Source organism: Anopheles funestus, chromosome X, assembly GCF_943734845.2.
Source record: "Anopheles funestus chromosome X, idAnoFuneDA-416_04, whole genome shotgun sequence".
Taxonomy (NCBI): Eukaryota; Metazoa; Arthropoda; class Insecta; order Diptera; family Culicidae; genus Anopheles; species Anopheles funestus.
In genome coordinates this window covers 3,920,064-3,947,581 of record NC_064597.1, presented here as the reverse complement: position 1 = coordinate 3,947,581, position 27,518 = coordinate 3,920,064, and the positions used below count along the sequence as shown (strand labels likewise).

The 27,518-nt window shown below is 47.5% G+C and overlaps 4 protein-coding genes across 14 annotated transcripts in view; 1 reads left to right on the top strand and 3 right to left on the bottom strand.

The window, feature by feature from the left end:
• Window positions 1-15,963, top strand: part of LOC125762668 (uncharacterized) — a 29,779-nt gene extending 13,816 nt beyond the window's left edge. For both annotated transcript variants that reach the window (XM_049425057.1, XM_049425050.1), the window contains 2 exons: window positions 12,399-12,678; window positions 12,825-15,963. In XM_049425057.1, the coding sequence (XP_049281014.1) occupies window positions 12,399-12,678; window positions 12,825-14,401 (1,857 nt within the window). In that variant the 3' untranslated portion in view covers window positions 14,402-15,963. The remainder of the gene's footprint in view (window positions 1-12,398; window positions 12,679-12,824) is intronic.
• LOC125762628 (integumentary mucin C.1-like) lies at window positions 455-3,464 on the bottom strand. 2 transcript variants are annotated; one of them, XM_049424974.1, is made up of 8 exons: window positions 3,358-3,464; window positions 3,238-3,267; window positions 3,004-3,153; window positions 2,689-2,903; window positions 2,369-2,614; window positions 2,140-2,289; window positions 1,239-2,051; window positions 455-1,142 (listed from the first exon to the last, which is right to left on the bottom strand). In XM_049424974.1, the coding sequence occupies exons 1-8, from the start codon at window positions 3,404-3,406 to the stop codon at window positions 714-716; spliced, it is 2,082 nt and encodes a 693-aa protein (XP_049280931.1). In that variant the 5' UTR covers window positions 3,407-3,464; the 3' UTR covers window positions 455-713. The 2 variants fall into 2 exon arrangements, with proteins under 2 accessions (XP_049280931.1, XP_049280922.1); XM_049424965.1 differs by having other exon boundaries at window positions 455-2,051.
• LOC125762469 (autotransporter adhesin BpaC-like) lies at window positions 4,739-11,899 on the bottom strand. Of its 6 annotated transcripts, none has more exons than XM_049424623.1 (8): window positions 11,507-11,652; window positions 11,275-11,427; window positions 10,966-11,183; window positions 10,650-10,898; window positions 10,433-10,585; window positions 9,836-10,367; window positions 9,041-9,499; window positions 4,739-8,011 (listed from the first exon to the last, which is right to left on the bottom strand). In XM_049424623.1, the coding sequence occupies exons 1-8, from the start codon at window positions 11,631-11,633 to the stop codon at window positions 5,076-5,078; spliced, it is 4,827 nt and encodes a 1,608-aa protein (XP_049280580.1). In that variant the 5' UTR covers window positions 11,634-11,652; the 3' UTR covers window positions 4,739-5,075. The 6 variants fall into 6 exon arrangements, with proteins under 6 accessions (XP_049280580.1, XP_049280570.1, XP_049280559.1 ...); XM_049424613.1 differs by having other exon boundaries at window positions 4,740-8,011; window positions 9,041-9,502; window positions 9,692-10,367; XM_049424593.1 differs by adding an exon at window positions 11,674-11,899 and having other exon boundaries at window positions 4,741-8,011; window positions 9,041-10,367; window positions 11,507-11,542.
• Window positions 15,964-18,756: 2,793 nt separating the features above from the next.
• Window positions 18,757-27,492, bottom strand: LOC125762524 (E3 ubiquitin-protein ligase Nedd-4-like). 4 transcript variants are annotated; one of them, XM_049424703.1, is made up of 12 exons: window positions 26,639-27,492; window positions 25,721-25,821; window positions 25,304-25,594; window positions 24,761-25,015; window positions 24,610-24,691; window positions 23,416-23,708; window positions 23,149-23,254; window positions 21,359-22,031; window positions 21,173-21,297; window positions 20,801-21,099; window positions 20,033-20,725; window positions 18,757-19,962 (listed from the first exon to the last, which is right to left on the bottom strand). In XM_049424703.1, the coding sequence occupies exons 1-12, from the start codon at window positions 26,702-26,704 to the stop codon at window positions 19,860-19,862; spliced, it is 3,087 nt and encodes a 1,028-aa protein (XP_049280660.1). In that variant the 5' UTR covers window positions 26,705-27,492; the 3' UTR covers window positions 18,757-19,859. The 4 variants fall into 4 exon arrangements, with proteins under 4 accessions (XP_049280660.1, XP_049280671.1, XP_049280679.1 ...); XM_049424714.1 differs by having other exon boundaries at window positions 25,313-25,594; XM_049424722.1 differs by lacking the exons at window positions 23,149-23,254; window positions 23,416-23,708 and adding an exon at window positions 24,056-24,313 and having other exon boundaries at window positions 26,639-27,491.
• Between the last annotated feature and the right edge of the window lie 26 nt (window positions 27,493-27,518).

Here is a 27,518-nt window from a genome sequence, read left to right as displayed (position 1 = left end):
CCGTTTGCTGCAGTTACCGCTGCAGCATCCGTTCCTTCCTGTACGACTGTTTTTTTGGCCATTTTTCCACGGTTGTCTCCCCTTTTAGTACACTTCACTTCGCATCACGGTTCACGGTTCTGTTTCTTTTTTTTTTGGCTTTTTCATCGGTGAAAGATGCACTTACGTTCCGCTTGTTCCAATTGCCTTCCACACCGATCTGACGCGGTTGAGAAATTTTATTCAGCTTGCTCCACTCCTGTCTAAATGAAGAACACAAAACGCACCTACACATTCTGACGCACCTTTTTATTCTTTTATCTTTACAGGTAAGCACCAGCGTACGGTTACATTTCATGGTTCCAGCGTACCGATAAGTAAACGTTTTCTTAGATATATCTGAGAAGAATATTTAACCATATGTCATCGAGTCAGCTTGCTAAATCATTAAAATGTTAACAGTGTGTGTTTTGTTTTTCTTTATAATTTTGGCCTCATTTTATTTAATGCGATTATATTAACATTGAAATAAATCATATCGCTTTAGCGCTAGATACGTATACGCTATTCCTATTTGACGATCTTGCATTATAGCGCAAATAGGAGAAGCCCGCTAACTTCTGCCATAATAGTGCGTATACCCTTTTGGGTAATCGCATCTATTTAGCCATTCTTACGCACCCCTTGGCATCTACGATCTTGTTCACCGCATTCACCAAGCAGAACGCTCAGACTTACGCTACAACCCCACAGCTGGCTCCTTCGGTAATGAATGCTGCAACCGCCTTAAAGCTAGCGCAAAACTCGCCCACGAGCGTGCCGTACTCCTCACGCACTGAGAGATTGCAAGTGCTCGGCGAGGCAGCGATTGTCGTACTGCCTGCAGAGGTGGTTGTTGTAGGTGTTGTAGTAGTTGTTGTAGTCGGCGTTGTAGTTGTTGTGGTTGTTGTCGTCGTTGTAGGTGTTGTTGTGGTGGTAGTTGGTGTAGTGGTTGTTGTTGTAGTCGGTGTTGTTGTGGTGGTCGTTGTTGTTGGAGTAGTAGTCGTTGTAGTTGGTGTTGTAGTTGTTGTGGTTGTTGGCGTGGTTGTTGTCGTAGTTGTTGTAGGAGTAGTAGTCGTTGTAGTTGGTGTTGTAGTTGTTGTGGTTGTTGGCGTGGTTGTTGTGGTAGTAGGAGTCGTCGTAGTTGTTGTAGTCGGTGTTGTTGTGGTCGTTGTGGTTGTTGTATCCGTTGTTGTAGTTGTTGTGGGCGTGGTTGTTGTCGTAGTTGTAGGTGTTGTTGTGGTAGTAGTGGGTGTAGTGGTTGTTGTGGTAGTAGGAGTCGTGGTAGTTGTAGTCGGTGTTGTTGTGGTGGTCGTTGTTGTTGGAGTAGTAGTCGTTGTAGTTGGTGTTGTAGTTGTTGTGGTTGTTGGCGTGGTTGTTGTCGTAGTTGTTGTAGGAGTAGTAGTCGTTGTAGTTGGTGTTGTAGTTGTTGTGGTAGTAGGAGTCGTCGTAGTTGTTGTAGTCGGTGTTGTTGTGGTCGTTGTGGTTGTTGTATCCGTTGTTGTTGTTGTTGTTGGAGTAGTTGTTGTCGTAGTTGTTGTAGGAGTAGTAGTCGTTGTAGTTGGTGTTGTAGTTGTTGTTGTTGTTGGAGTGGTTGTAGTTGTTGTTGTTGTTGGAGTGGTTGTTGTTGTCGTAGTTGTAGGTGTTGTAGTTGTAGTGGTAGTCGGTGTTGTGGTCGTTGTAGTCGTAGTAGTAGTCGTTGTAGTTGGTGTTGTAGTCGTTGTTGTGGTCGGTGGTATTGGGAAGTTGATTGTAACGCCACAAGTTGCTGGTTCTGCTGCAGGATATGTTGCGGAAGCAGGTGGTGTTGGCGCAAGCACACTAGTCACCTGTCGCAACAATTCAGCATTTGTACTGCCCGCTTGATCTAGCGAGTATACGGCAGCTCCTCCCATATTCGTTGCCGTGATAAAGTTTATCTTATCTACAACGGCAGCGGGAGAATTATAGGTGTAGAAGGTATTTGCGCTATAAGTAAATCCTTCACCACTCTGAGGAGCTCCAACAGTATTTGATGTACCAAACAACAATGCCTAGATTATGATAAAAAAAAAGATTAAGTAAAACATGCATAGTGATATCCTAATTTAAGACTGTTTGAAGCAGTGCATCAATACTTACATTACAATATGTATCCGTTGCAACAGCTGTTGCAGCAGCATTAAATTGAGTACCGCCTGATGTAGTAAATTTTAAACTGTACATTGGTAAACTGATAATTATGGTGCTTGGTAAAAATCCCTTCAGGACCCATCTAAAAACGTTGTTGTACTGAAAAATTGTGCAATCGCAAACGTCAACAAACAGGGCTAGCAGATACGTATCACAGTCTTGCTGAACAATAACTTACGATGGTTTTTGTCTCAACATCAAATGGAGCTGCCATTGAAAACAGCGGACTGATTGGATGAGTATTTGTTACCGCCGAATACATGTCTTCGTGAGTTTTGATCACGTTGAATGGTAAAGTCGGTAGCGTTGGGTTGAAGTAGTTATCGGCATTTGTAGTCGCATCCCACGGCAAAGCGGTAAACAGCTTCAGGTTTTTAGCAACAAGTGCCGTTTTCAGTTCCGCGATGAATGATGCATATCCGTTCTGCAAAATGAAACACACGGCTGCTTTACCCGATGGGATCTTATATTATCACTCATCATGCTACAGGCACTTACGGAGTATTGGTTAGTGATACCAACGAAATCCACGTACACGCCTATCATTTCTGGATATTCTTGCACCTTTGCCACTAACAGTGTGATAAACGATGCGCGCGTTGCTGCTGTGTTTAACCACAGAATGGTTCCACCAGGTACACTTCCTACCAAACCCATATACATCTCAACATATGGGTATGTTGTTTTGCGAGTGACAAACTTCTTGATTCCGCCTGTAATCATGCAAATAATACAGCACAATCGGCTGTCAATAGCGTTAGCAAAACTGTCATGGGTACGGATGTGTATGTGGAAAGTATGGGTTATTGTCACCTAAAAGATTATCAGCATCATTTGCTGGATTCAGTAACCCGACCAAGCCTCTGGAGGTAGGCACCAACGCAATGTATACTGCGTGCGAACAAAAGCCTATCGATGTGGCCGTACTGTAGTCGGACGATTGAGCGAAGCATACTCGCGACTCTACGAAAATGGAGAATAACACACTGTATATCACAAAACGGTGCACCAGAACTCTCGTTCTTCAGAACATTGATTCGAACTTACTGCTTTGTGCTGCTATCTGTGATGCGCAGGCTATTATGGAAGAAGTGAATAAGTGGTCTTGTACGTTACACTGCTACTACACCGGTCGTCACACTTCATCAACCTCATCACTCTACTTACCTAACACCAGGCACACTACCAACAAACTTGTCCACAAGCACCGAGTCATTGTTCTGACCACTGAAGCGGTGCTAACCACTTACTACAATAATTTAAACTGGTTTCCTGATAGGCGGCTAAGAACTATTTATACATCCTTAGTACAACCGTACCAGACACCCGATTTCCGTGCGTCTGTCTGTTGAAACAGTTGCTGGACTGACAGAGTGTCTCAAATTGGGCTTCAAAGAAAAATGGTGTTTGGGTTGATATAGCGCGGAATATGGTTTGGCAATTGTGTACTCAAATGTTTCATTCTAGTTCGTTCAAATTACGTCGAATTCTTCGAAGGTCTTACGTTAGTGTACGTGCAACAATCAATGGTTAACACGTACCAGTTTTAGCGATTGATACGCTTTTCAGGAAAGCATTCTATTCTCGGGATATAAGCTGTGACCTTGTCGCCCTTGGGCAATATTAGTTAACAAAGGCTTTTTTGCTTTCTTTTGTTCTTTCCTCAGAAAAAAACAAGAAAGATGTACGCTCAAGATTTTGCTCGAGTACCTAACGTAGTTGTCAATATTAGTGGAGTCTTGCAGCTCTATTTTATCTGCCCCAATGACGTTGGCAACTAAAGACATAATTATCATTTAGGCAATGTTAGTTCTCAATGGCTACAAGAATTCTGAAAAGTATATACAGTTTGTGTCTCAGTACATAGATTGTCTAGTAGGTGAATATCACGAATCTCATGCTTATTATCTTTCGACGTTATATCTATGATTGGCTGTTTTTACTATTACTTATTCGATTATTAAATACGAATGGAGTCGTCACAGGTAAAGCAACTTTTTGCCATATTGTGTGTAAGGTTTGTCATCAAAGTTTCGTATTACCGAACAACTACTCAATAGAGTTCCTAATCTTTAGAGTACATGTTCGCTTCGTTAATTTATTTTTACGTTCTGTAAGCTACAAGAAAAATAAACCTCAAACTGTCATTCAGGTAGTGTAACGATGCTAGTCCTTTGTACGACAGAACTGGTACGATATCCCACCATGACCTTTGCCCCGTACTCAGGACAGACTATCCAAGATCTCGGAATGTCCACAAAGAAGAAGCAACTTTAAACTAATGATGTTTAACTAACTGGTGCGTTGATTTGCCGTCACTTATATTTTTCACTGGTTGATTGTGTGTAGCATGTTTGATTGGATGACAAGTTAATGAAAACTTGATAGCGCCTATATCGTGACCATATCGTATCATAAGGCTGAAATATTTTAACTGCTCATTAACACCTTTTACTAGATCCACGAATATACCTCATATCTCAATCGTATGTCGGTTGCCACTGATTGTAACCAACTTTTCTTAAGCTGCACAGATTTGTTCAAGTGTGCCTAGTACGACCAACACAACTGAGCAAATAACACCAAAGTCGCTGTTGGTGACCAAACATACAGTGGAAAAGCAATTCACAGAATCCCACAGCAATGTATGAGGTCTAGCGTATTCATTAAATATTCAACTCCATTACAGTCCATTACATCGATTTATAGTTGTGTAGTGAATTTTTACAGCAATTTCATATTATGTCTTTGTGCTCAACCAATCGGATTTATCAGAGAAATATTAACAACGAATTAACAAAGCTTATTTAATTTTCACTTGTACTTTATTAACATCAATCTTGAGAGCAAGTATAAAACAAATTAAAATATCGTCAATGCTTCCATTAAGCTACGACACCACAGCTACTTCCCGCTGTAATGTATAACGTAATTTCGGAGAGCGAACTGCAAAAACTGCCAACAAGTGCACCGTATTGCCCTTGCACAGTAATTCCACACACAACTTCTGGTGCAGCAGTTGTGGTTCCTCCAGCAGCAGTTGTGGCTCCTCCAGCAGCAGTTGTAGCTCCTCCAGCAGCCGTTGTTGCTCCTCCAGCAGCCGTTGTCGCTCCTCCAGCAGCAGTTGTGGCTCCTCCAGCAGCAGTTGTGGCTCCTCCTGCAGCAGTTGTCGCTCCTCCAGCAGCAGTTGTGGCTCCTCCAGCAGCAGTAGTAGCTCCTCCAGCAGCCGTTGTCGCTCCTCCAGCAGCAGTCGTTGCACCGCCTGCAGCAGTTGTGGCTCCTCCAGCAGCCGTTGTCGCTCCTCCAGCAGCAGTCGTTGCACCGCCAGCAGCAGTTGTGGCTCCTCCGGCAGCCGTTGTCGCTCCTCCTGCAGCAGTTGTGGCTCCTCCTGCAGCAGTTGTGGCTCCTCCAGCAGCAGTCGTTGCACCGCCAGCAGCCGTTGTGGCTCCGCCAGCAGCAGTCGTTGCACCGCCTGCAGCAGTTGTGGCTCCTCCAGCAGCCGTTGTCGCTCCTCCTGCAGCAGTTGTGGCTCCTCCAGCAGCCGTTGTCGCTCCTCCAGCAGCAGTCGTTGCACCGCCAGCAGCAGTTGTCGCTCCGCCAACAGCAGTCGTTGCACCGCCTGCAGCAGTTGTGGCTCCTCCAGCAGCCGTTGTGGCTCCTCCAGCAGCAGTTGTGCCTCCTCCAGCAGCAGTTGTTGCACCACCAGCAGCCGTTGTGCCTCCTCCTGCAGCAGTTGTGCCTCCTCCAGCAGCAGTTGTCGCTCCTCCAGCAGCAGTTGTGGCTCCTCCTGCAGCAGTTGTGGCTCCTCCTGCAGCAGTTGTGGCTCCACCAGCAGCAGTCGTTGCACCGCCAGCAGCAGTCGTAGCTCCTCCAGCAGCAGTTGTGGCTCCTCCGGCAGCAGTTGTCGCTCCTCCAGCAGCCGTTGTCGCTCCTCCAGCAGCAGTTGTAGCTCCTCCAGCAGCCGTTGTTGCACCACCAGCAGCAGTTGTCGCTCCTCCAGCAGCAGTCGTTGCACCGCCAGCAGCAGTTGTCGCTCCGCCAGCAGCAGTTGTGGCTCCTCCTGCAGCCGTTGTGGCTCCACCAGCAGCTGTTGTAGCTCCTCCTGCATCAGTTGTTGCACCGCCTGCAGCCGTTGTCGCTCCTCCTGCAGCAGTCGTAGCTCCTCCAGCAGCAGTTGTTGCTCCTCCAGCAGCCGTTGTTGCTCCTCCAGCAGCAGTTGTAGCTCCTCCAGCAGCCGTTGTGGCTCCTCCAGCAGCAGTTGTTGCACCACCAGCAGCCGTTGTGCCTCCTCCTGCAGCAGTTGTGCCTCCTCCAGCAGCAGTTGTCGCTCCTCCAGCAGCAGTTGTGGCTCCTCCTGCAGCAGTTGTGGCTCCTCCTGCAGCAGTTGTGGCTCCACCAGCAGCAGTCGTTGCACCGCCAGCAGCAGTTGTAGCTCCTCCAGCAGCAGTTGTGGCTCCTCCGGCAGCAGTTGTCGCTCCTCCAGCAGCCGTTGTTGCACCACCAGCAGCAGTTGTCGCTCCACCAGCAGCAGTCGTTGCACCGCCAGCAGCAGTTGTGGCTCCTCCAGCAGCCGTTGTGGCTCCTCCAGCAGCAGTTGTGGCTCCTCCAGCAGCCGTTGTGGCTCCTCCAGCAGCCGTTGTGGCTCCTCCTGCAGCAGTTGTAGCTCCTCCAGCAGCCGTTGTAGCTCCTCCTGCAGCAGTTGTGGCTCCTCCAGCAGCAGTTGTAGCTCCTCCAGCAGCAGTTGTGGCTCCTCCAGCAGCAGTTGTAGCTCCTCCAGCAGCAGTTGTGGCTCCTCCAGCAGCAGTTGTAGCTCCTCCTGCAGCAGTTGTGGCTCCGCCGGCAGCAGTTGTTGCACCACCAGCAGCAGTTGTGGCTCCTCCAGCAGCAGTCGTTGCACCGCCAGCAGCAGTTGTGGCTCCTCCAGCAGCCGTTGTGGCTCCTCCAGCAGCCGTTGTGGCTCCTCCTGCAGCAGTTGTGGCTCCTCCAGCAGCCGTTGTGGCTCCTCCAGCAGCCGTTGTGGCTCCTCCAGCAGCAGTTGTAGCTCCTCCAGCAGCAGTTGTGGCTCCTCCAGCAGCAGTTGTAGCTCCTCCAGCAGCAGTTGTGGCTCCTCCAGCAGCAGTTGTAGCTCCTCCAGCAGCAGTTGTAGCTCCTCCAGCAGCAGTTGTGGCTCCGCCGGCAGCAGTTGTTGCACCACCAGCAGCAGTTGTGGCTCCTCCAGCAGCCGTTGTTGCACCACCAGCAGCAGTTGTCGCTCCACCAGCAGCAGTCGTTGCACCGCCAGCAGCAGTCGTTGCACCGCCAGCAGCAGTTGTGGCTCCTCCAGCAGCCGTTGTGGCTCCTCCAGCAGCCGTTGTGGCTCCTCCAGCAGCCGTTGTCGCTCCTCCAGCAGCAGTCGTTGCACCGCCAGCAGCAGTTGTCGCTCCTCCAGCAGCAGTTGTGGCTCCTCCAGCAGCAGTAGTAGCTCCTCCAGCAGCAGTCGTTGCACCGCCTGCAGCAGTTGTGGCTCCTCCAGCAGCAGTTGTAGCTCCTCCAGCAGCCGTTGTCGCTCCTCCTGCAGCAGTTGTGCCTCCTCCAGCAGCAGTTGTGCCTCCTCCAGCAGCAGTTGTGCCTCCGCCAGCAGCAGTTGTGGCACCACCAGCAGCAGTTGTGCCTCCTCCAGCAGCAGTTGTGGCTCCTCCTGCAGCAGTTGTGGCTCCTCCAGCAGCAGTTGTTGCTCCTCCTGCAGCCGTTGTCGCTCCTCCTGCAGCCGTTGTGGCTCCTCCTGCAGCAGTTGTGGCTCCTCCAGCAGCCGTTGTGGCTCCTCCAGCAGCCGTTGTGGCTCCTCCAGCAGCAGTTGTCGCTCCTCCAGCAGCAGTCGTTGCACCGCCAGCAGCAGTTGTCGCTCCTCCAGCAGCAGTTGTGGCTCCTCCAGCAGCAGTAGTAGCTCCTCCAGCAGCAGTCGTTGCACCGCCTGCAGCAGTTGTGGCTCCTCCAGCAGCAGTTGTAGCTCCTCCAGCAGCAGTTGTCGCTCCTCCTGCAGCAGTTGTGCCTCCTCCAGCAGCAGTTGTGCCTCCTCCAGCAGCAGTTGTGCCTCCGCCAGCAGCAGTTGTGGCACCACCAGCAGCAGTTGTGCCTCCTCCAGCAGCAGTTGTGGCTCCTCCTGCAGCAGTTGTCGCTCCTCCAGCAGCCGTTGTTGCTCCACCAGCAGCCGTTGTAGCTCCTCCTGCAGCAGTTGTGGCTCCGCCGGCAGCAGTTGTTGCACTACCAGCAGCAGTCGTTGCACCGCCAGCAGCAGTCGTTGCACCGCCAGCAGCAGTTGTGGCTCCTCCAGCAGCTGTTGTGGCTCCTCCTGCAGCAGTTGTGCCTCCTCCAGCAGCAGTTGTACCTCCGCCAGCAGCAGTTGTGGCTCCACCAGCAGCCGTTGTAGCTCCTCCAGCAGCAGTTGTGGCTCCTCCAGCAGCAGTTGTCGCTCCTCCTGCAGCAGTTGTGCCTCCTCCAGCAGCAGTTGTTGCACCACCAGCAGCCGTTGTGGCTCCTCCAGCAGCAGTTGTGGCTCCTCCGGCAGCAGTTGTCGCTCCTCCTGCAGCAGTTGTCGCTCCTCCTGCAGCAGTTGTGCCTCCTCCAGCAGCAGTTGTGCCTCCTCCAGCAGCAGTTGTTGCACCACCAGCAGCCGTTGTGGCTCCTCCAGCAGCAGTTGTGGCTCCTCCGGCAGCCGTTGTAGCTCCTCCTGCAGCAGTTGTAGCTCCGCCAGCAGCAGTTGTTGCACCGCCAGCAGCAGTTGTAGCACCTCCAGCAGCAGTTGTGGCACCTCCTGCAGCAGTTGTTGCACCGCCAGCAGCAGTTGTAGCACCTCCAGCAGCAGTTGTGGCACCTCCAGCAGCAGTTGTAGCTCCTCCAGCAGCAGTTGTGGCTCCTCCAGCAGCAGTTGTTGCTCCGCCAGCAGCAGTTGTGCCTCCTCCAGCAGCAGTTGTTACACCGCCAGCAGCAGTTGTAGCTCCTCCAGCAGCCGTTGTAGCTCCTCCGGCAGTAGTTGGGGGTGCTGTTGTAGGAGGTGTCCAACCGCCAGCAGCAGTTGTAGCTCCTCCAGCAGCCGTTGTAGCTCCTCCGGCAGTAGTTGGGGGTGCTGTTGTAGGAGGTGTCCAACCGCCAGCAGCAGTTGTAGCTCCTCCAGCATCCGTTGTAGCTCCTCCGGCAGTAGTTGGGCCTGCTGTTGTAGGAGGTGTCCAACCGCCAGCAGCAGTTGTAGCTCCTCCGGCGGCAGTTGTGGCTCCTCCGGCAGCAGTTGTGCCTCCTCCAGCAGCAGTTGTGCCTCCTCCAGCAGCAGTTGTGCCTCCTCCAGCAGCAGTTGTTGCACCACCAGCAGCCGTTGTGGCTCCTCCGGCAGCAGTTGTGGCTCCTCCGGCAGCCGTTGTAGCTCCTCCTGCAGCAGTTGTGGCTCCGCCGGCAACAGTTGTAGCTCCGCCAGCGGCAGTTGTTGCGCCTCCAGCAGCAGTTGTAGCACCTCCAGCAGCAGTTGTGGCACCTCCTGCAGCAGTTGTTGCACCGCCAGCAGCAGTTGTGCCTCCTCCAGCAGCAGTTGTGGCTCCTCCAGCAGCAGTTGTTACACCGCCAGCAGCAGTTGTGCCTCCTCCGGCAGCAGTTGTCGCTCCTCCAGCAGCAGTTGTGCCTCCTCCGGCGGCAGTTGTGCCTCCTCCAGCAGCAGTTGTGCCTCCTCCTGCAGCAGTTGTTGCACCACCAGCAGCCGTTGTGGCTCCTCCAGCAGCAGTTGTGGCTCCTCCGGCAGCAGTTGTTGCTCCGCCAGCAGCAGTTGTGCCTCCTCCTGCAGCAGTTGTGCCTCCTCCAGCAGCAGTTGTTCCACTTGGACTGACCGTGGTAGCTGCTGGTTGACTAGTGGTAGATACAACTTCTGGGAATGTAATTGTTACACCACACTTAGGATACGATGCTACTGGGTATGTATATCCAGCCGGTGGCGTAGGTGCCAGGACGCTAGTTACGTATCGTAACAGTTCAGCATTTTCACCGGCAGTGTTTATGGAAAATAATGCAACGCCACCCAAATTGTTTGATTTTGCAAAGTTCAATTTAATGTCAATTGCTGCATACGAGTTGAATACGTACGCTAAACTATTGTTAGAGGTTATACTTTCTCCGGCATTGTTTGTTTGAATTCCATTCTGGGTGGAGAATAGGAGTGCCTGCAAAAAAAAGTGCATCTGGTGATTATTCCGACTTAAGTATGCATCTTTGGTTGTATCATTACTTCACAGTAAGATGCGAAAGCTGCCCTTGCTGTTCCTGTTGCTCCGAACTGACTAACACTCGTGACGGTAAACGCACGTGCGTACATAGACAAACCCATTACGATATCGTCTGGGCTGAATCCCATAATAACCCACTTGTATACATTTGAGTACTGCAAGGTGAAGGTAAAATTAAAAACTCTCATCAAATGTATTATTCCTCTGGTCCGAACTTACAATAGTTTTAGCTGCCTCTGCAAAAGGTGCCGCCATGCTGAAAAGAGGGTTAATCGGATGGACGACAGTGGTGTTCCCTTCGTAAAAGTCATCATACGTCCGTAGAACGTTAAACTCAAGTTTCGGTAGTGTCGGATTGTAGTACACATCAGCGTAACGTGTCGCGTCCCAAGGCAAGGCAGAGGCCAATTTGATCGAGGCTGCTCCAGCAGACACCAGCAATTCTGACATGAACCCGGAGTAGCTAGACTAAAATGAATAAGCACACCATTCAAGCAATGGAACGTTTTCGATGGGCAAATCATAGCATTCGTACCGCCTGAGACGTGCTAAGGAAGGTAAAGTCGATAAATATTCCAACACAGTTTGGATAAGATTTTACGAAAGCAATCAGCGCCTTTATGAAGTTTGCTCTGATCGTTGTACTTGAGAGCATGGCAGCCAACGGGGCTTCATTGCCGGCACCAACGACCGCTAAGTACGGTTGCAGGTAAGGATAGGCCTGTCTTCGGTCACAGAAGGTAGGCAATAGACCTGCAGACGGTAGTTATGGTACGGTTGTATTAGCAGCGAATTAAAAATAATAACACACACCCATCTGGTAGCGTTCAACATTCGTACTCACTGCGTACAGTTGCTGCAGGTATTGTTGCGGTTGTAACGAAGCCAATCGTACCATTTACACCCACTTTCAACGTATTACAGATTGTGTGCGTGCAAAATGCGACCGAATTGGTCGTACTGAAGTTGGCTATTGTTGCGACACATATTCTCCTTGCTGGAAAATCGGAGCATAGGTTTATTGAAGAATGGATTTGACGCCTGACCACCACTAGGGTACACCACTAGCTACTCACACATTACAGGAGCACCGGAGGACTGGACCAGGTTAGCTAGAAAAGTTACACAAAAGCGAAACAAATCAGAATTCACTCTCGACCACATTGCACACAGGCCGTACTTTTCAGCACCGTTAACACGCATTATCGCAAGCACTATTTGCCACTAGTTATCTGTAACTTACCGCTAAACCATAGTGTTAGCGCCACTAACAGTGCCACCTTCCCTAAGTACTCCAAGGAACGCATCCTTGTGTGTTGCCTTACAAAATGAAACAGAAAACAATTTTCCACCTAAATGTCACTGTCACACACGATCGTTTCGTACACCGTCACTAGCCAATTTATCGCGAAATAAGCATCCGACGAGTAGGTTGCTAGGAATGTACCGGTCCTGGACAGCCTCCAGGGTTTTTATCTGCTCGTGCTTACATCGTCTAATCCACCTGTTGAATGCATCGAACACTCACACACCGATCGTGAAGATGTTCCGAAAAATGGAAAACAACATTTCATCCCGATTTTAGAAGGTCATACATGATATGTTCTTCGCCATCACAGCTGTACTGTATGTACAGCTGCGGAATCTAAGAGCAAATTCGCGCGTTCCAGATTTTGCGATACGTCTAGGCGCCTTGAATTAGGCGACCTTGTGCAGCGACTAGATAGTGGATGTGTGGATTAGCAAATGAAATTCTTGCTACCGATGGCAGCGGTGCACACGGCTTGGACATTGTTCCCCCTGGCAAACCGGCGATTGATGTTGGAGATGAAAGAAGCGAGAATGTCCAATATTTCCAATTTCTGCAATAACGCACAAATTTCCACATTTAAAAAAAAATTAACAACATATATAACAAAAATGATATAAAAATGCTTAACCTTTTGTTGTGGTTCTTTCTTACAACAGCTGACGGTAGCCGAGGATCAGGTCGAGGTTGTGAAATCGGTTAGCCCTGGAGATGAGGTGGCGAAGCGTGAAAACGATTCCGACCAGGTTGCACTGGAATCGGTTGATCAAGATTTGCAAGGATCGGCACCGGTACAGTCCTACCCGCAACACTTACCATCGCCATTAAGCCACGGTTCGGTAGGCTTGGGTGGCCCCGGTTTGGCGAAACATGGACCAGGCCCTCAGCATGGACCGATACCGCACCATGGACCACCGATACCGCATGGACCGAGTCGAGGTAAGGAGATTTTGAAGGAGATTTGCGTGCTCCAACGACATCGCTTACATTCTTCTTTTCTCTCTCTCTCTCTCTCTCTCTCTCTCTCTCTCTCTCTCTCTCTTTCTCTCGCTGTGTTTGACTCACTTTTCCTACTCGACTACTAGCGTCTTTAAGCCATGGTCAACCGTTCGGACCGCCACCACCGCCACCACCTCCACAAGGTGTACCGGTGGCACACGCCTACCATGGTCCGCCTCCGCCACTACCACTATCGGGTGCACTCAAAGCACAGGCCAGCGAGCTTAGCCCAGAGAAGCTGTACGGGCCACCGCTTGCCGGTAACGAACTCTGGTCGTCCCCATTACAGGACATGCCGAAAATTGTCTCGCTGGACGTGAAGTGTGAAAAGCAAGGTATGAAGGTGTTCGTCCAGTTCGACAAACCCTTCTTCGGCATCGTTTTCTCCAAGGGTCACTACAGCAACGTCAACTGTGTGCATCTGCCGGCCGGGCTCGGTAAAACATCGGCTTCGTTTGACATCGGTATCCACGAGTGCGGTACGGCTGGCAACACGGACAACGTCCTGTACAACGGTTACTCCGGCACGGACACGAACGCGGGCTCGTACTTCGAGAACATCATCGTGCTGCAGTACGATCCGCAGGTACAGGAGGTGTGGGATCAGGCGCGCAAGCTCCGCTGTACCTGGCACGATCAGTACGAGAAGTCCGTCACGTTCCGGCCGTTCCCGGTCGACATGCTCGATGTGATACGGGCGGACTTTGCCGGTGATAATGTTGGCTGCTGGATGCAGATACAGGTCGGCAAGGGTCCGTGGGCATCGGAGGTATCCGGGCTGGTAAAGATCGGCCAAACGATGACGATGGTGCTGGCGATCAAGGACGATGACAGCAAGTTCGACATGCTGGTGCGGAACTGTATGGCGCACGATGGTAAGCGGGCACCGATCCAGCTGGTCGATCAGCGTGGTTGCGTTACACGGCCGAAGCTGATGTCACGCTTTACCAAGATCAAGAACTTCGGTGCGAGCGCCTCGGTACTGTCGTACGCCCATTTCCAGGCATTCAAGTTCCCCGACTCGATGGAGGTACATTTCCAGTGTACGATCCAGATCTGTCGCTACCAGTGTCCGGACCAGTGTACCGATCCGGGTGTGCTGGACGTGCACCATCTGTCCGGAGGACCGGAACACCAGCAATATGGACCACCGCCACCACCACCGCCTCCCCAGTCACTCGACGCGCACGTGTTTACCTCGAACCGCAAGCGGGACGACCGGCGGATCCGACGTACGCGTGCGACCGACCCGGAACAGAAGGAGGACGTCGGACTGAACCGTGTCATACGCGTTGTGTCGCCCGGTGATCTTACATTCCCGATCGGGTCCGGCTCGGTGAACGATACCGAGGCCGCCACGATGGTATTTTCTGCACGCGACGAAGGTCTCATCTGCATGACCACGCCCGGCTTTACCGTCACGATCGTCGTGCTGCTATCGATACTGCTAGCCTCCTGCATTACGTCCGCCTTTCTCTGCATACGCCTCAAGCCGTTCTCGCTGTCACTAGCGAAGGAGCGTTCGGTTGCGTTCACCAATCCGCACCTCACATCGTCCGTCTCCGGTACCGTGCTGACCAGTGGAGCTAGCTCCATCGTCGGTACGCTCAAGTCAACCAAATCGAACGCCACCAACAGCAAAACGCGTATGTTCTACACCTGAACGGTCGGTCGGATTTGGGGAAGTGCTTGAGTGCGAGCTGAGGAGCGAATCCCCCCCGGTTCTTGCTGCATCCTTTCGTTTCTCAATCCACGATCCACCTCTGTTTTTTTTTTGTTTTTCGTGCGTTCTCCCAACCCTTCTCGATCGCAACCGGGAAGGTGGAACGAGCGCCAACGGACGCTTCCTACTCCCCCCCCCCCCCTTTCCCCCTTACACAAAACCCATCCTCTCCAGTCAACACGCAGGTGTGCTGCACGGCAAAACACGGAACTCAAACTAAATGGAAACCGTTTTTTTTTTGTTTTGTTTTTACAAAGCAAACACTAGATCTATTTCTTAAATTTCCGCCCACTTCAAAACAAAAACGCAAAACATTTTTCAAACGATTTTTTTGTTGTTGTTGTTAAATACAGCAGGGCAGTATTTAGTTGATACATTTCTAAGAGTTAAGGTTAGGCACCTTTTAAAGACAAAAGAAAAGAAACAACACACACACGGACACACGCACACACGCACACATACAAAATAGGAAGGGGGGTAGGGGCACACATAGAAAGTACACACGGATAGTAAAATGGCCGACCCGGGGGAAACAGGTGCAGCAGCCAGTCGGTGGAGCTCCCGCGTTGGTGATGGGATGTATGGGGTGATGGCAGGCTACATTTAACCAGGCGCAAGTATTGTGCCCGTTTTCCCTTTGTTTTCCGGGCGTTTTCCGGTGCATCCGGATCACTGGTGCTAGGGAAAGGATGCTTGCCAAAAAAAAAAAACAAAAAAAAAGAAACAAACACACACATACACAAACACTTCTAGTACGATGAATGGGGAGGAGAGCTCTCCCGATGGGGACGATCTACATTGTTTAGTATATTAGCGTATTGAGCATTATTTATTGATTGATTTATTTATTTATTTATTTAATCGCTATTACTTCTGCGCAAACACGACTGCTTACTTGAAAGAGGAAATACATAACTTATTTATTTAAAAAAAAAGTTTGATTTAGTGCGAAGGGGTTTCACGTAAAACAGTCCTTCGCATACGCAAACAGCGTAGTGATGGGGGCCCCTTCACTTCATCCACCTACTAATCTACTTCTGCTAAACGGTTTCACATTACTACTTTCGCGAAGCACTAGCTGACATTTTAAAAATGTCACCTTTTGCCTTCATTTCCCCCCCCCCCCCCCCCCCCCCTCTTCCTGCTGACTGGCCTAAGAGCATGCAGCTGAATGCATGCATCTGTGCACGTTTGTAGCGAGTACCGCCTTACGAGCGAATGAGAATTTACTAGGAGTCTCCTGTAGTAGCCACCCGCCATAGACACGTACGTCAGGTGAGACGTATAATAGTAAACGCATCCAAACTTACAGAGACATACATCGATCAGGGGTTAAATTTAACGACACAACACACAACAGCTGCTTCCCATACGCTTTTGCTTCGGTTCTATTCCAGACGTATCACAGCTTCGCAACACGTGCATCAGAATGGCATTCAGATGATATGATAAATATTACACAATATAACGAACAGAAAAAAGAGTGTATGTGAGAGAGAGAGAGGAAAGGACGAAAGAAGAGAAAGAGACAAAACTGGACTCTCATACTTGATACTGGAGCTTACATTCTACCTAAACTATTCTGTCCTCTGCTATAGCCATTCTGGGTGCCTCCATCTCCTCACGACACCTCAAGGCACGGAGACGCTAGAAGCGAAATGCACAGGATCGCCATAGGCGAACCGTAGCTTTGTTTTTTTTTATTATTATTATTATCTTAACACGCCGCACCGTACGGTTCTTTACACGTTTTAACGTCAAAACATATTTAAGTAAGCAAACGGAGAGAGTTAAGTGGTGTAGCAATGTAATGAGATTAGTAACGCGCGTTATTGCCGGGTGTCGTCGCACAGAGGGACGCGCATTGGTGCCGGCGACACCACCCGTTAAGCGCCTGCGGATCGCTATAGTGGTAGTAGTTAGCAGTAGTATCACTAGTGGGTAGGTCTTAGCTGTGTAAAATGTATCATATTACAGGCACCGAGGAGACTGTGTGGTACACGCTTGTGTGTGTGTGTGTTTGTGTGTGTTTGTAGATGGGTGGGACAGAAGGTTAGCAGTTGCAGAGGAGTTGAAGCCGTGTCCTGCACGCTGACCCTCCGCTTAGCTCACGGTGGTGTATGAGGAGGAGGAAAAATCAAAAAACAAACGCTCGGAAAGTCACGTCGTTTTCTTCCAGGCGCCGTTACTGTAGCGTTTTAGCGTTACTTAATTTTAACACGTATCATAGTATAATATGAAGCAAAAATAAAGATATTTATAATGGCAAATTATATTCTTTTTTTTTCATTCTTTTTTGGTACACGACCATGTGCAAAATAGATGTGCAAAATAACGTGTGACGAAAAAAACACATGGTGTACCATCATGGCGTCGCCCAATCTGTGCAAACGAACGCATTTTGTACTCAAACCCCAGCGACGGGGTATGTTTTTCGCAACGCTTTCGTGGATGTACTAAATTCATCGACCATTTTTTTTTTCTTTTGGTGTTCTCATTTACCCGCTACGTACACAACGATATTGTGGACTTCCATTGGTGGATTGATGACCTCGAATGAACACAGATCGCGATGTAGAATGCTGATACAGCCGGAGAATGTTTGCATTGCACGGTAAGCAAAAAAAAAATACGAAGGTTGGCTTGAGAAAACACAAGGAAAACCATCGTGCATTGCGAACTCTAATCAAGCCAAGGTTAGATTTTTGTGCGAGGGCTGGCTGTTTGCAGGAAAATGTTACGCAATCTATTGAAGGTGCATGGGCGAATATTGAGATCTTTGTGAAATTGATATTGATGATCTGTTTGAAAAGAAATTGTACCCAGGTTCTAACTGGATATATATTACTGTTGGGTGAATCTGATTCAGATTCATGAATCTGTACGAATCTTTGAACTAAATGAATGATTCTGAATCTCTATTATGAAGATTCATGAATCTCCATTCAATTTTAAATTCTTGGAGTTTCGGAACAGCCCGATGATTTATGTAGTTCAGCACTTCTGCAATAAGTCCACTCCTCCTTCCGGTCAGCCATTTTTACTTAGGTTTGTTGACAGTGAATCGTTAAGGATTCATGAATCTTTGAATATTCATCTGAATTTATGAAAAAGAATTAACATTTTGAGAGTCTTCCCTGAATATTCTTATGAATGATTCTTTTCAAAAGATTCAATTAGTACATCACTAGTATATAGTTATAAGGTTATACGGTAAGGTTATCTAGCAAACATAACCTAAGAAATGGGACATACTTTCTGGCGTATATCTCGCTCTGCTCCATTCTGTTACGTTTCATATGTTTCGGTTTTATTTAAAACGGTTTCATTAAACTCTAACATACAAATTAACTGAAACATTAGTAAGATCTGAACTGTGTTCTCATTTCAAAGTACCGCCTCGAAACAGTTAACCTCTAGCCACCCGCCTAACCCGCTAACTGTAACACACAATGGCGCGCAACAAACATTTCGCCATTGCTCGGTTTCTCGTTCCCTTGTGTTTGCTTGTCTTTTTTTTTGTTTCGTTTTTCATATAACATCCTCAGGCAAACAACAGTTCACTAGCACAGAATCAATAAATAGCTTCATAAGCCTCTGGCCTTGGCAGCTGAAGCCTGGTGCTGCAATGCTTGGGTGGCTTCTTCGTATATAAATATTCTTTTCTATCTTTCTCTATCTCTCTCTCTCTTCCTTTTTTTTCGTTATTCCTAGGAGTAAATACAATGCTTGTATTTTGTTTTGCTTATACGAGACAGTAATCCACAACGGCAATAATTAATTAACACGAATTAAGCAGGAAAGAATTTAAACAAAGAAGAAGCAGAAATGTTTGAGGAAGCCAAAACGGAATTGTTGGAAAGATTTAAAAAAAAAATACAACACCTTCACAATCCTTCCAAGTGAGACGCTCACACATTTAACAGCCTTTGTTTGTTTGTTTTTTTTTCTCTTGTATGTTTCTCGCTTCATTTGTATCAATTTGCTCTATTAAATTGTTTATATTGTATTTTACAGCTTTAAAATAGCAATCATTAACGGGGGTTAATATTTTCGATTTGCTTCTGTAGTTGTTTAATTATTTTCATCATTATCCTTTGTTTTTAGCGTTTTGTATTAAAGTGTTTAGACGTTTGGTTTACTTTTCTGTTAGATTAAATTCATTTTTATCTATTTACTTTACGTTTTAGGCGTGTTTTTTTCTCTCTTTTTTGTTCCTACTAATCTCCAAATCATTCAATAACATTCGCTACGGTGACTTTAAGTCAGTAAATTTAGAATTTAGTCAATTACCCCCAAAAAACGAACCGCTCAGCTTTGCTTCCTTTTTTGCCGCGAGCTGTTTTTTTATTTTTCTAGTGAATCGTGTTGTTTTTTTTTTGCTATTCTGCTCGACTTTGTAATATTATCGTTGACTACAGGTTTACCCTAAGATAACTTATGTCCGTTTGCAAATCGATCCATCATTCTCGTTTCTTCTTTCGCTCACTGTTTCTTTGTTACACTTTATCGCCCTATTTCTGGTACGAGGAAAATTAAGAGCTGGTATATGTATAAATATAAGCTAGCTTTGTGGATAAATATTTAATGTTGTTGTTTTTCTTTTTTCGCACCTATACTAACGACTTAACTAAAATGAAGGAGGTAAGCATTTTTTTTCTTCTGTCAGTTCTCTAGCCGCTAGTGTTAATGGTTTTGCAAAAAATGGGCGATATCTTTGGAGTTTTTTGTTTGAATCACACGCACGGATTTTACAATATCTACGCATAGTATCCCTCAGCAAAAGTAGCTGAATGTTGTGTACAAAAGGGGAAGGGGGGCGGGGGGGTTTACGGCGTGCAACCGCGGGTATGAAGTGATGTTTCGTGATGCGCGGCGCGGAATAAGGTTCTTCGATTGCATTTGTTTTGCTTCAGTGTAATGATTTGTTTCGTTTTGTTTTTGTTTTTTTGGCAGCTGGTATTAAATATCACTTTGTTTAAGTTTCAATAGCCGGCCACAATGTTCCACCGTGTTTCCGGTGGCACATCATCTCCATTCCTAAGCACCGTTCACACACCGGGATGGGTACTGTTCCACCATCTTCCTATCTATCCTAGCTATGCTAATATGCGCTAACCTAACTAAACCACACCTGCATCTGTACTGATTGTCATGAGCCGTCCCTGCACAGATCCCTAGATCACCTGGTGGACCATATGGAAGAGAGCTGCACTGGACGACGACATGGACCGAAAGAAACCGTCCATGAGTGTATGTATGTGTGGGTTTGGGATTGTGTTGTAAATGTGTGTGTGTTTTTACGGGATGTTGCTGATGGCCTACTGGACGGCGTGTGTTTGATTCGCGTCACTCGTTTCGCCCAACATCACACATTCGCTAGCGAATTGTACCGTTTCTAGTCAACACCCGCGAAACCTTGGCTTCCTTCCACAGCCTGAATCAGTCGTTCCTTCAGCTGCATGTAGCTTTCATACGGTGGCAAGTCGAGCCGATTGAAACTGTTCGCAGTAGCAAAAGAGAAAATGTTAGCCAACGCATTTTGATGTACTAAAACGTAATTCCACTCACCAGGTGTGTGCCCTCGGGTAATTTTCCGGCGTACCCCATTTCTCGATGGTAAACATTTGCGGTCCGTTCGATCCGTACAGCTCCTTGAAACCGTTCATCGGGACACGGGACGTACCGGTGACGAACTGCAGTAACCGGGCACGCATCTCGTTCGAGAACGACAGTACGGCACGCCAGAACCACTGGATGACGACGTGGTTCGGATAGTAATCACCCTTGTACAGTGTGTTGCGCTTCCAGTCGCGCAAATCAATGTTCTGGATGCCGCACATTAGCAGCTCCAGCTCATGTTCGTCGAATATTTTCAACAGATTCAACGGCACCAGCGAACCGAATCCATCCAGAAACGCTTGCATCTGCACCTGAACCCGCGACACAAACCGCCACTGTATGACGAGCCGTATGTACTCGTCCTTGTTCTCATTCGTCACGTCAATATCCGCCCCGTTCGGCAGCAGCTCATGCTGCGTCGTCTGTCCGAACGTTTCCTCGTCCACGCAAAACGTTAACATCAGCTCGCTCGGATCGTTCTCCTTGATCCAGACGAGCGAGTTGTAATACTCCGTATCCACTGCCTCCATGTCTTTTAGATCGATCGGTTTCTGCAGCATCATTTTGTAGAACGGCCGGATGAAGAACGCATCGAGCAGCTTACCGTGGTACACCGCCATACCTGCGATGCGGCCAATAAATCTACACAAGCAAAAGCGGTTAGTAACGTAACGGTTAGTAACGGTGTAAAGGTTTTCATTGGTTCACCTTCCTTACCTAAAGTACAGCAAATGATCCTCGTTGCACAGCTCACTGTATGGGTTTATCTGAAGCGTGTAGTTATCCATTGCCGAGTACTCGAACAGTCCGTAGTACGGGTTAAACATTTCCTTCGAAAGCAGATAAAACCATTCGCGCGCCAACCCACCATAATCCAGCCCTGCCTCGCCCTCGAATTCGATCCACAGTTTCGTCTTTAGCAGATCTAGCCGCGTGACGGAGTTAATAATCCGGTAGGAATCCTCCATGATGGACGCTCGGCGAACCTTGATTTCAATCTTGTTCGGTACGTTTTGCTTTTTTAAATGAATATAAACAGAAAGATTAATAAAGAGAATTGCCAAGGTATATATAAAGGCGAAATGTTACCGGTTTTCGGAGCTGCGTCTTCAGATATTCGTACTTTCGCTTGTAGTCGCGCGAGTAAGGAACCGCCTGTCCGGCGATCGTTGGAATGGACAGTCGTGGATCTTCCCATTGTGTCGTCCTGGTGTCTGCGGATGCACGTGAATGTTATTTTTTTTTTATCACAACACTCTGACTGTTAATACTTACTATGGTCGATAAAGAAGATACGGCCATCGCTGTGGACACGTTCTTCCCAGCCTTCCGGCAATGGGGCAAGCCCATCCTCCGGTCGCCGTACATCGCTCAGCGCGGTAGAACCCTGGCTGGTCGGCATCGGACTAGCACGGCCGGTCCGTGGATCAACCCATGACGTTTTGCGCTCGTTGTGGTCGATGAAGAATACACGCCCGTTCGGTGCGAGCTGCATCGACCAGCCGGTCGGTAACGTTGTGGAACTACCCCCTCCACCCGACGGGCTGCTGCCGGTGGAATCATTATCGTTGGACGTGGACGATCGAGTCGACGACCGATCGTCACTGGTGTCGTTGTTGTTGATGGTATTACTACCCTGGTTCCCCGGAGCGGATGTACCGAACGTACTGCCACCGTTGTTATTATTGTTACCGGTGCTGGTGGAAGGACGACGGTCACCATTTACGTTACTGCTAGCGCTCGCATTGCTGCTATTGCTATTACTGCTACCACTTCGCACGACTGCGCCGCTAGTACCAACCATACTTTCCTCCTCCGCCGCATCGATACGCTGCTGTTGGGCACGCAAACTATTATCGCTACCGATGGACGAACGACTCGACGATCGACGGCCACCTTCGCTAACATGTGCAGCCGAACGTAGCTGCACACCACCATTTTCCCCGTCCTGTATGTTGATGAAAAATGAAAATCGTTACAAATGTGAGGGGGAAAAAACACAATTAATAAAACAAAATCCTTACGTCTAAATCTAGCGATTATTGAACACACACACACACACACACGTACGCTTTAGCAGACTGAACACGTGAATGCGTACCAAGCAGATTTGTGATGTAATTTGTATTTTCTTTTTTTTCCTTTACAAAACTATACAACAGCTGTACAAACACTTCTGATGACAAGTTGTTAAATTTCCAAAACAGCACACATGAATTGCAAACTACCTTCAAACCTTTTTATGCGTTTTAATTATATATTAAATGTTTGAAAAAAAAAATGATGACATTTACACACACTTTTACTATCATTTGTTTCAAACTGTTACAAATAAATTTACATTTTTTTGTTACAGATGGGTAGACATAATAAAGTATTCTAGTATAAAGTTTTTTTTAATTTCTCTCAATTATTTCATACTGAAGTAAGCAATTTATAATAAATTTCGTATAATGTTTCTTTTCTTTTTTCTTTTTTAAAATTCTAGCAAACAATAATATATTTTAAATTTATATTAATACAAAAGGATAAGACCAGGGTATTGTTATTGTAAATTGAAATGTAAGTAAGTGGATGTTTACTACAATTTTATTAAAAAATAATAATAAGGTGAAAACATTATTTTGTCTACCACTAGCAAACATTCAGCACGGATAATTTGAAGCATTTAAAATTATTGATACCATAAGTATTATTTCTAAAACAATAAACAAACTCGCTAAAAAAAGAAAAACGCCACAATTTGAATGAAGGGGACACAGAGATAAAAGCTATGAACAAATGGATTGGCACGTTCCGGTAAAAACACCTTTTTTCGTACGTTCTGTTTGCCGCATTTTCCCAACACTACCAAAGAGACAAGCGTACAAGCACAATGCATGGACACACCACACAAAATGCCAACACCGTACGAAATGCGATTTCGTTCCACGCAGCACATCTTTCCAACCCGGTTGTAGGCAGCGAATGACACGGGTTATCCCGTGTGCAAAAAACAGCGATGACAGCGGGCAGAAAAGCAGAACATTTCGTCAATTTCCTACACCAAGATCACCGCGTTTTACCTCTTCAGTGTCCGGTAGGCTTTCCTCGGTGAGCTTGAACTGTTCGTGCATTCTCCTTTGTACCGTGCGTCGTTCCGCTACTATTGGTCGCCTTGGAATGGTACTTCTGTGTTGTCGGAAAGGATGTGTTTTTTTGTTCGTGCGAAAAATCATACACCAACCGCAGAACAGATCAGGGCAAAAACGTAGATAATGGGAAATGGGATATAAAAATAAAAGCAGCTTGAAGGCAACGAAATTGTCGTTTATTGTCCCAAACAAACGCACCTGGACCGGTTCAGCGATGTTGCGGTACGATTGCCGGAGGGAATAGGGACGGCACGACTAGAACTACGCACGAGCGCTGCTGGCAATCGGGGAGGAGTGCTAAGATGCATCGCCCGTAACGACTGTACCGTGTTCGAACGCAGCACAACGGTGGATTCTTCATTACGTTCCGTTTGCTGTGTGTCGGCCCCATTGGGCGCGAGACTTCCGGTAGACGACGAAACAATCGAATTGCTGCGTGAAGTGTTCAACTGTTGGGCAGCCAATTCCGAACCAATACTAGCCGAATCCGACTGACGATGATGAAAAAATTTTGTTGTGTGCAAAAACACATCCAATCGCATCAGATAAAAGGGTTAAAAACACGCGAACAGAATGTTTATACAATGAGAAAATGTGCCAAAGAAAATGTTTCGACCAAAACGGAAGAAAAAAAAACAAAAAGTGCAAACTAACGAACTATATTAGCGGACGTGGAGACGTTTAGACTAGCGAATATCACAACAGCAGCAAACGAGATTCACACATCGGTGAAACGAGCGACCAAAAACGAGCTAACAAAACACATTGCACTCAATGTTTGAACAAAACAATATGCAGCGCACACTGCAACGGTGCTTTGGTGCGATTGCACAGTAACCTCTAATCCATCACCACAGAGCAGATACTCCGTGATCGAAACCTCGGGACTGCGTTCCGGCGATGAATCGGCTGTGGCCGATGACCCGGCATGAACGAGCGCATCCAGCCCAACCTCATCGTTGTCCGCCGCTTGCGTCACGATCGCTTCACCCGCCTGTTCCACCGGCATCGGATCGACCGGCGGTGGTGGTTCCTGCTCGTCGTCTTCCTCTATATTATCGAACGAATCATTATCGATGCTAATGTTGTCCATATCCTGTTGTTTCCCGTTGCATATAAACGCGCGTAATAAAAGCAAAAAAAAGGTAAAAACCGAACCCGATTTTTGGGACAATGTTTGCATGAAATGTAGAAGACGGATGGAGGCGCGCGTTATAGTTACCGTGGGCATGCAATAACAAAAATAAATTAAAAAGGGAAAACAAAACACACCAACACGGTTCGCTCGCATGCAAACATGCAGACTCTGTTCGCCACCTCGCTTGGGCGTTTTTGTTCCGTTCAGTATAAGCGAGAATCCCTGGTGAGAGGATCCCGGCCCGAGGTACTTACCGTTGCACTGTCGTCTACGCTAATGTGCACACGACGCTGGAAGGCTACATCCATATCGCTTTCCGCAATTGTTTCCATAGGCCTACAAAAGTATAGAAATTATATTAAATTTTGCGATGGATATAAACAAACACCAGATTGTGACACTTACACTGCCGTGGGTCTTTCCCACTGGGTGGATCGGGCAACGTGATTGACATAGTACGTACGTCCATTCGCATCCTGACGTTCTTCCCAACCCTGCGGCAACTCGTACGTCGCACCGTTGCTGGTCGACGTACGTGGTGTACTACTGACGGCTGGAACCGGATTTGACTCAATCATCTCCCAATCCGTCTCGTTCGGATACTGGTCGATAATGTACGCATGGTACAGCTGTAGCTCACCCCGTACGTTTGAACGAGCGCTGCAAGAAAATGTACGCAAAACATGTGGGAAACCGAAACCGAAAACGAAACCGAAATAAAAAAAAACAAAAAGAAAAGAGTTACACTGTTCAACCGGGTGCAATTTAAATATTCTATACTGCTAAAACAAAAACCAATACCTTTATGAACGAAAATCCCCACAAAAAGAAAAAAACAAACAAATTGCATCCACCCGAAAAAAACGAAACAAATGGCATTTAAAAAAAAATAATACAAAAATTATATTAAATAACAAAAAAAAAAGGGAAAACAAACTCAAGGCGTACCGAACTGACCTGCGCGGTCGCAGCGGATAGTTCTTGACCGGTATTGTAATGCCGGGCCGTTCCATCAGCACCTCGACCAGCGGTATCTCGACCATGCCAAGAAAATCATCCCGCGTTAGCCGGTTTTCATCGAACACCTGCAGCACCAGCTTCTGTTCGGTCGGTTTCACGCGCAGTATAAACTCCTCGTTCCATTTTGGATTAAGCGTGCGTTTCTTCGTTTTGGTAAACTTCGACAGGACGGTTGCGTCGCCGTTGATCTGGTTTACGTCAATGCGCACGTACGGGTCACTGCAAAAAAAAGCGGCACCCGGACAGGTGGCATTAAGGCCCGCCGGAGGGTGGAAAAATTAATTAGATTTTCAGGACGCGCTTTTTTTTTGGAACGTTTATCATGCTTTTGTTGGTGTTTCTTACCTGGCGCCAAATATATCCTTCTTTGCGAGCTGCAGCCCGGCAACAACCTTAATCCGCAGCGGTAATGTACCATCGGATGGTTCTATTAGCAAGGCTTGTGACTGCAAGAGAGAAAGAAACGCATGCACGTCTAGATGTATTATTTATTTCCTTAAAACAAACAAAAAAAAACCTAAAAATTAAAAAGCAACATTTTAGCAGACTCCTTGCTGCTGTGAAAATCGAGCATTTTCCATCCAATTTAATCCAACACATGGCATGAAAACAATACACAACAGTATTGTGATGGTGTTTTTTATTTTTCTTCGCCCCTTCTTCCGTTCGATTACACGTTTATGTAGTGAGCCTGCGTGTTTTACGGCGTAAAGAGAAGAGAGAAAAAAAACAACAAGCCCAATGTAAAGGGAGCAAAACATGGTGACCCATGTTTGGGTGCATTTTTCGTTTCGTTTCACCGTTCTCGGTTACGTGTATGACGCGGCACGTATGGTTTATTGGTCCGACTCTTGCCTTGCAAATGTCAAATGTGAATGGTCAATCGATTTTACCATGCATTTGTGAACAGGAAAGGAAGTGGCTTTTCCAAGCCACCAGCCAGCAGAACCGGGGGGGAGGGGTGGCGTTTTCACACTTGCTGTGTTGTTGTTTTTCTTGGCTCTTTCCTATGGGGGAAGGTGCGTGGATTGGCTACGTATGACTCATTGTGTTGCAATTTCTGTAGCCTTAGTTTCGCTGCTACACCTTCCTACAGTGAACAATTCTGTTATCGAGCTCTCGCTTTCGGATTCGCATTGTTTCCGTACCAATGGGATAGCAGGAGAATATGGTGCTGGGGATCGATAAGAGCCTTCGCACGATTAACACCGGCGATCTAATCAGTAGCAAATGTACGCACGTACAGGGTTCTGGAACACTTACACTGTCAATCCGGGGTTGTCCATCCGGTACGGCACCCGCACAGCCATTTTCGTCGACGTGAGCCATGGCCCGGGCGGTGTACGAAGGGGTGGGAAAAACCGGGCGGGGAGAAGGGGTGAGGGAAAGAAAAACACTTCCCTACGGTTGATCGGTGTTGATTTGGTGTTGATCGGTTGATGCTTTTTTTTACGCCCAACTTCAAGACGCGTTGATTCTACCACTACTACTGCTTGTGTTCTTGACCAGGGGGTTGATTGAGTTTGTGGAGTATCCGGCACAACTTTACTACTTTACGAGCGTTTCGGGCGCTCCAAGTGCTCCAAGTGCCCGTGCCTGGGGGGAGGTGGGTGTTGTTTCACAGCACTACGGATAAATATGCTCCACACGGTTCACATATCGTTCAGTGTATAAGCATTCAAGATGCAAACTGATGACAGCCGGACGCCCTGAATGGAGTTTCTTTCTGGGACAACATCAAACGATTGGCAAAAACGTTTTTTTTTCTGCGGGCGGGCCTATACACACATTTAATCTTTCCAACACTTAATACCGAACGCGCACCGTCCGTCACGAAATAAACGACAGCACATGCAATTAATGGGTTCGAAATTTCGTTTCTAATCTAATAAACACTGTCCGAGCTGTCCGTGTGCGCAACAAAAAAAACACAGATCGCGGTTATGACCCATCTACACGTAAAGGGATGGAATATTGTGCTGTATTTTTTTTCAGAAAATTAAACAATAATGCTTCTAATAACTCGTACAAACGTATGTTAATTATATTTTAAAAATGCTTTATTTTTCTTAATTTCTATGCTGCGTTAGTTCGTGTATACATGCAGCGTGACGTGTGGTTTGACGTTTAATTTAACAAAATA

Excerpts from the sequence above, each read along its gene's own strand:
- LOC125762524 (XM_049424703.1), bottom strand. The coding sequence starts at position 26,704 with ATGGCTCACGTCGACGAAAATGGCTGTGCGGGTGCCGTACCGGATGGA. Across the intron at positions 25,595-25,720 it reads AAGGATATATTTGGCGCCAG|TGACCCGTACGTGCGCATTG; the intron begins GTAAGAAACACC and ends TTTTTTTTGCAG. Across the intron at positions 25,016-25,303 it reads CGACCGCGCAGGTCAGTTCG|CGCTCGTTCAAACGTACGGG; the intron begins GTACGCCTTGAG and ends ATTTTCTTGCAG.
- LOC125762628 (XM_049424965.1), bottom strand. The coding sequence starts at position 3,406 with ATGACTCGGTGCTTGTGGACAAGTTTGTTGGTAGTGTGCCTGGTGTTA. Across the intron at positions 2,615-2,688 it reads GTATCACTAACCAATACTCC|AACGGATATGCATCATTCAT; the intron begins GTAAGTGCCTGT and ends TTCATTTTGCAG. Across the intron at positions 2,052-2,139 it reads CAACGGATACATATTGTAAT|GCATTGTTGTTTGGTACATC; the intron begins GTAAGTATTGAT and ends ATCATAATCTAG.
- LOC125762469 (XM_049424583.1), bottom strand. The coding sequence starts at position 11,633 with ATGCGTGTTAACGGTGCTGAAAAGTACGGCCTGTGTGCAATGTGGTCG. Across the intron at positions 11,184-11,274 it reads ACCTGCAGCAACTGTACGCA|GTCTATTGCCTACCTTCTGT; the intron begins GTGAGTACGAAT and ends TACCGTCTGCAG. Across the intron at positions 10,586-10,649 it reads CAGAGGCAGCTAAAACTATT|TACTCAAATGTATACAAGTG; the intron begins GTAAGTTCGGAC and ends TTCACCTTGCAG.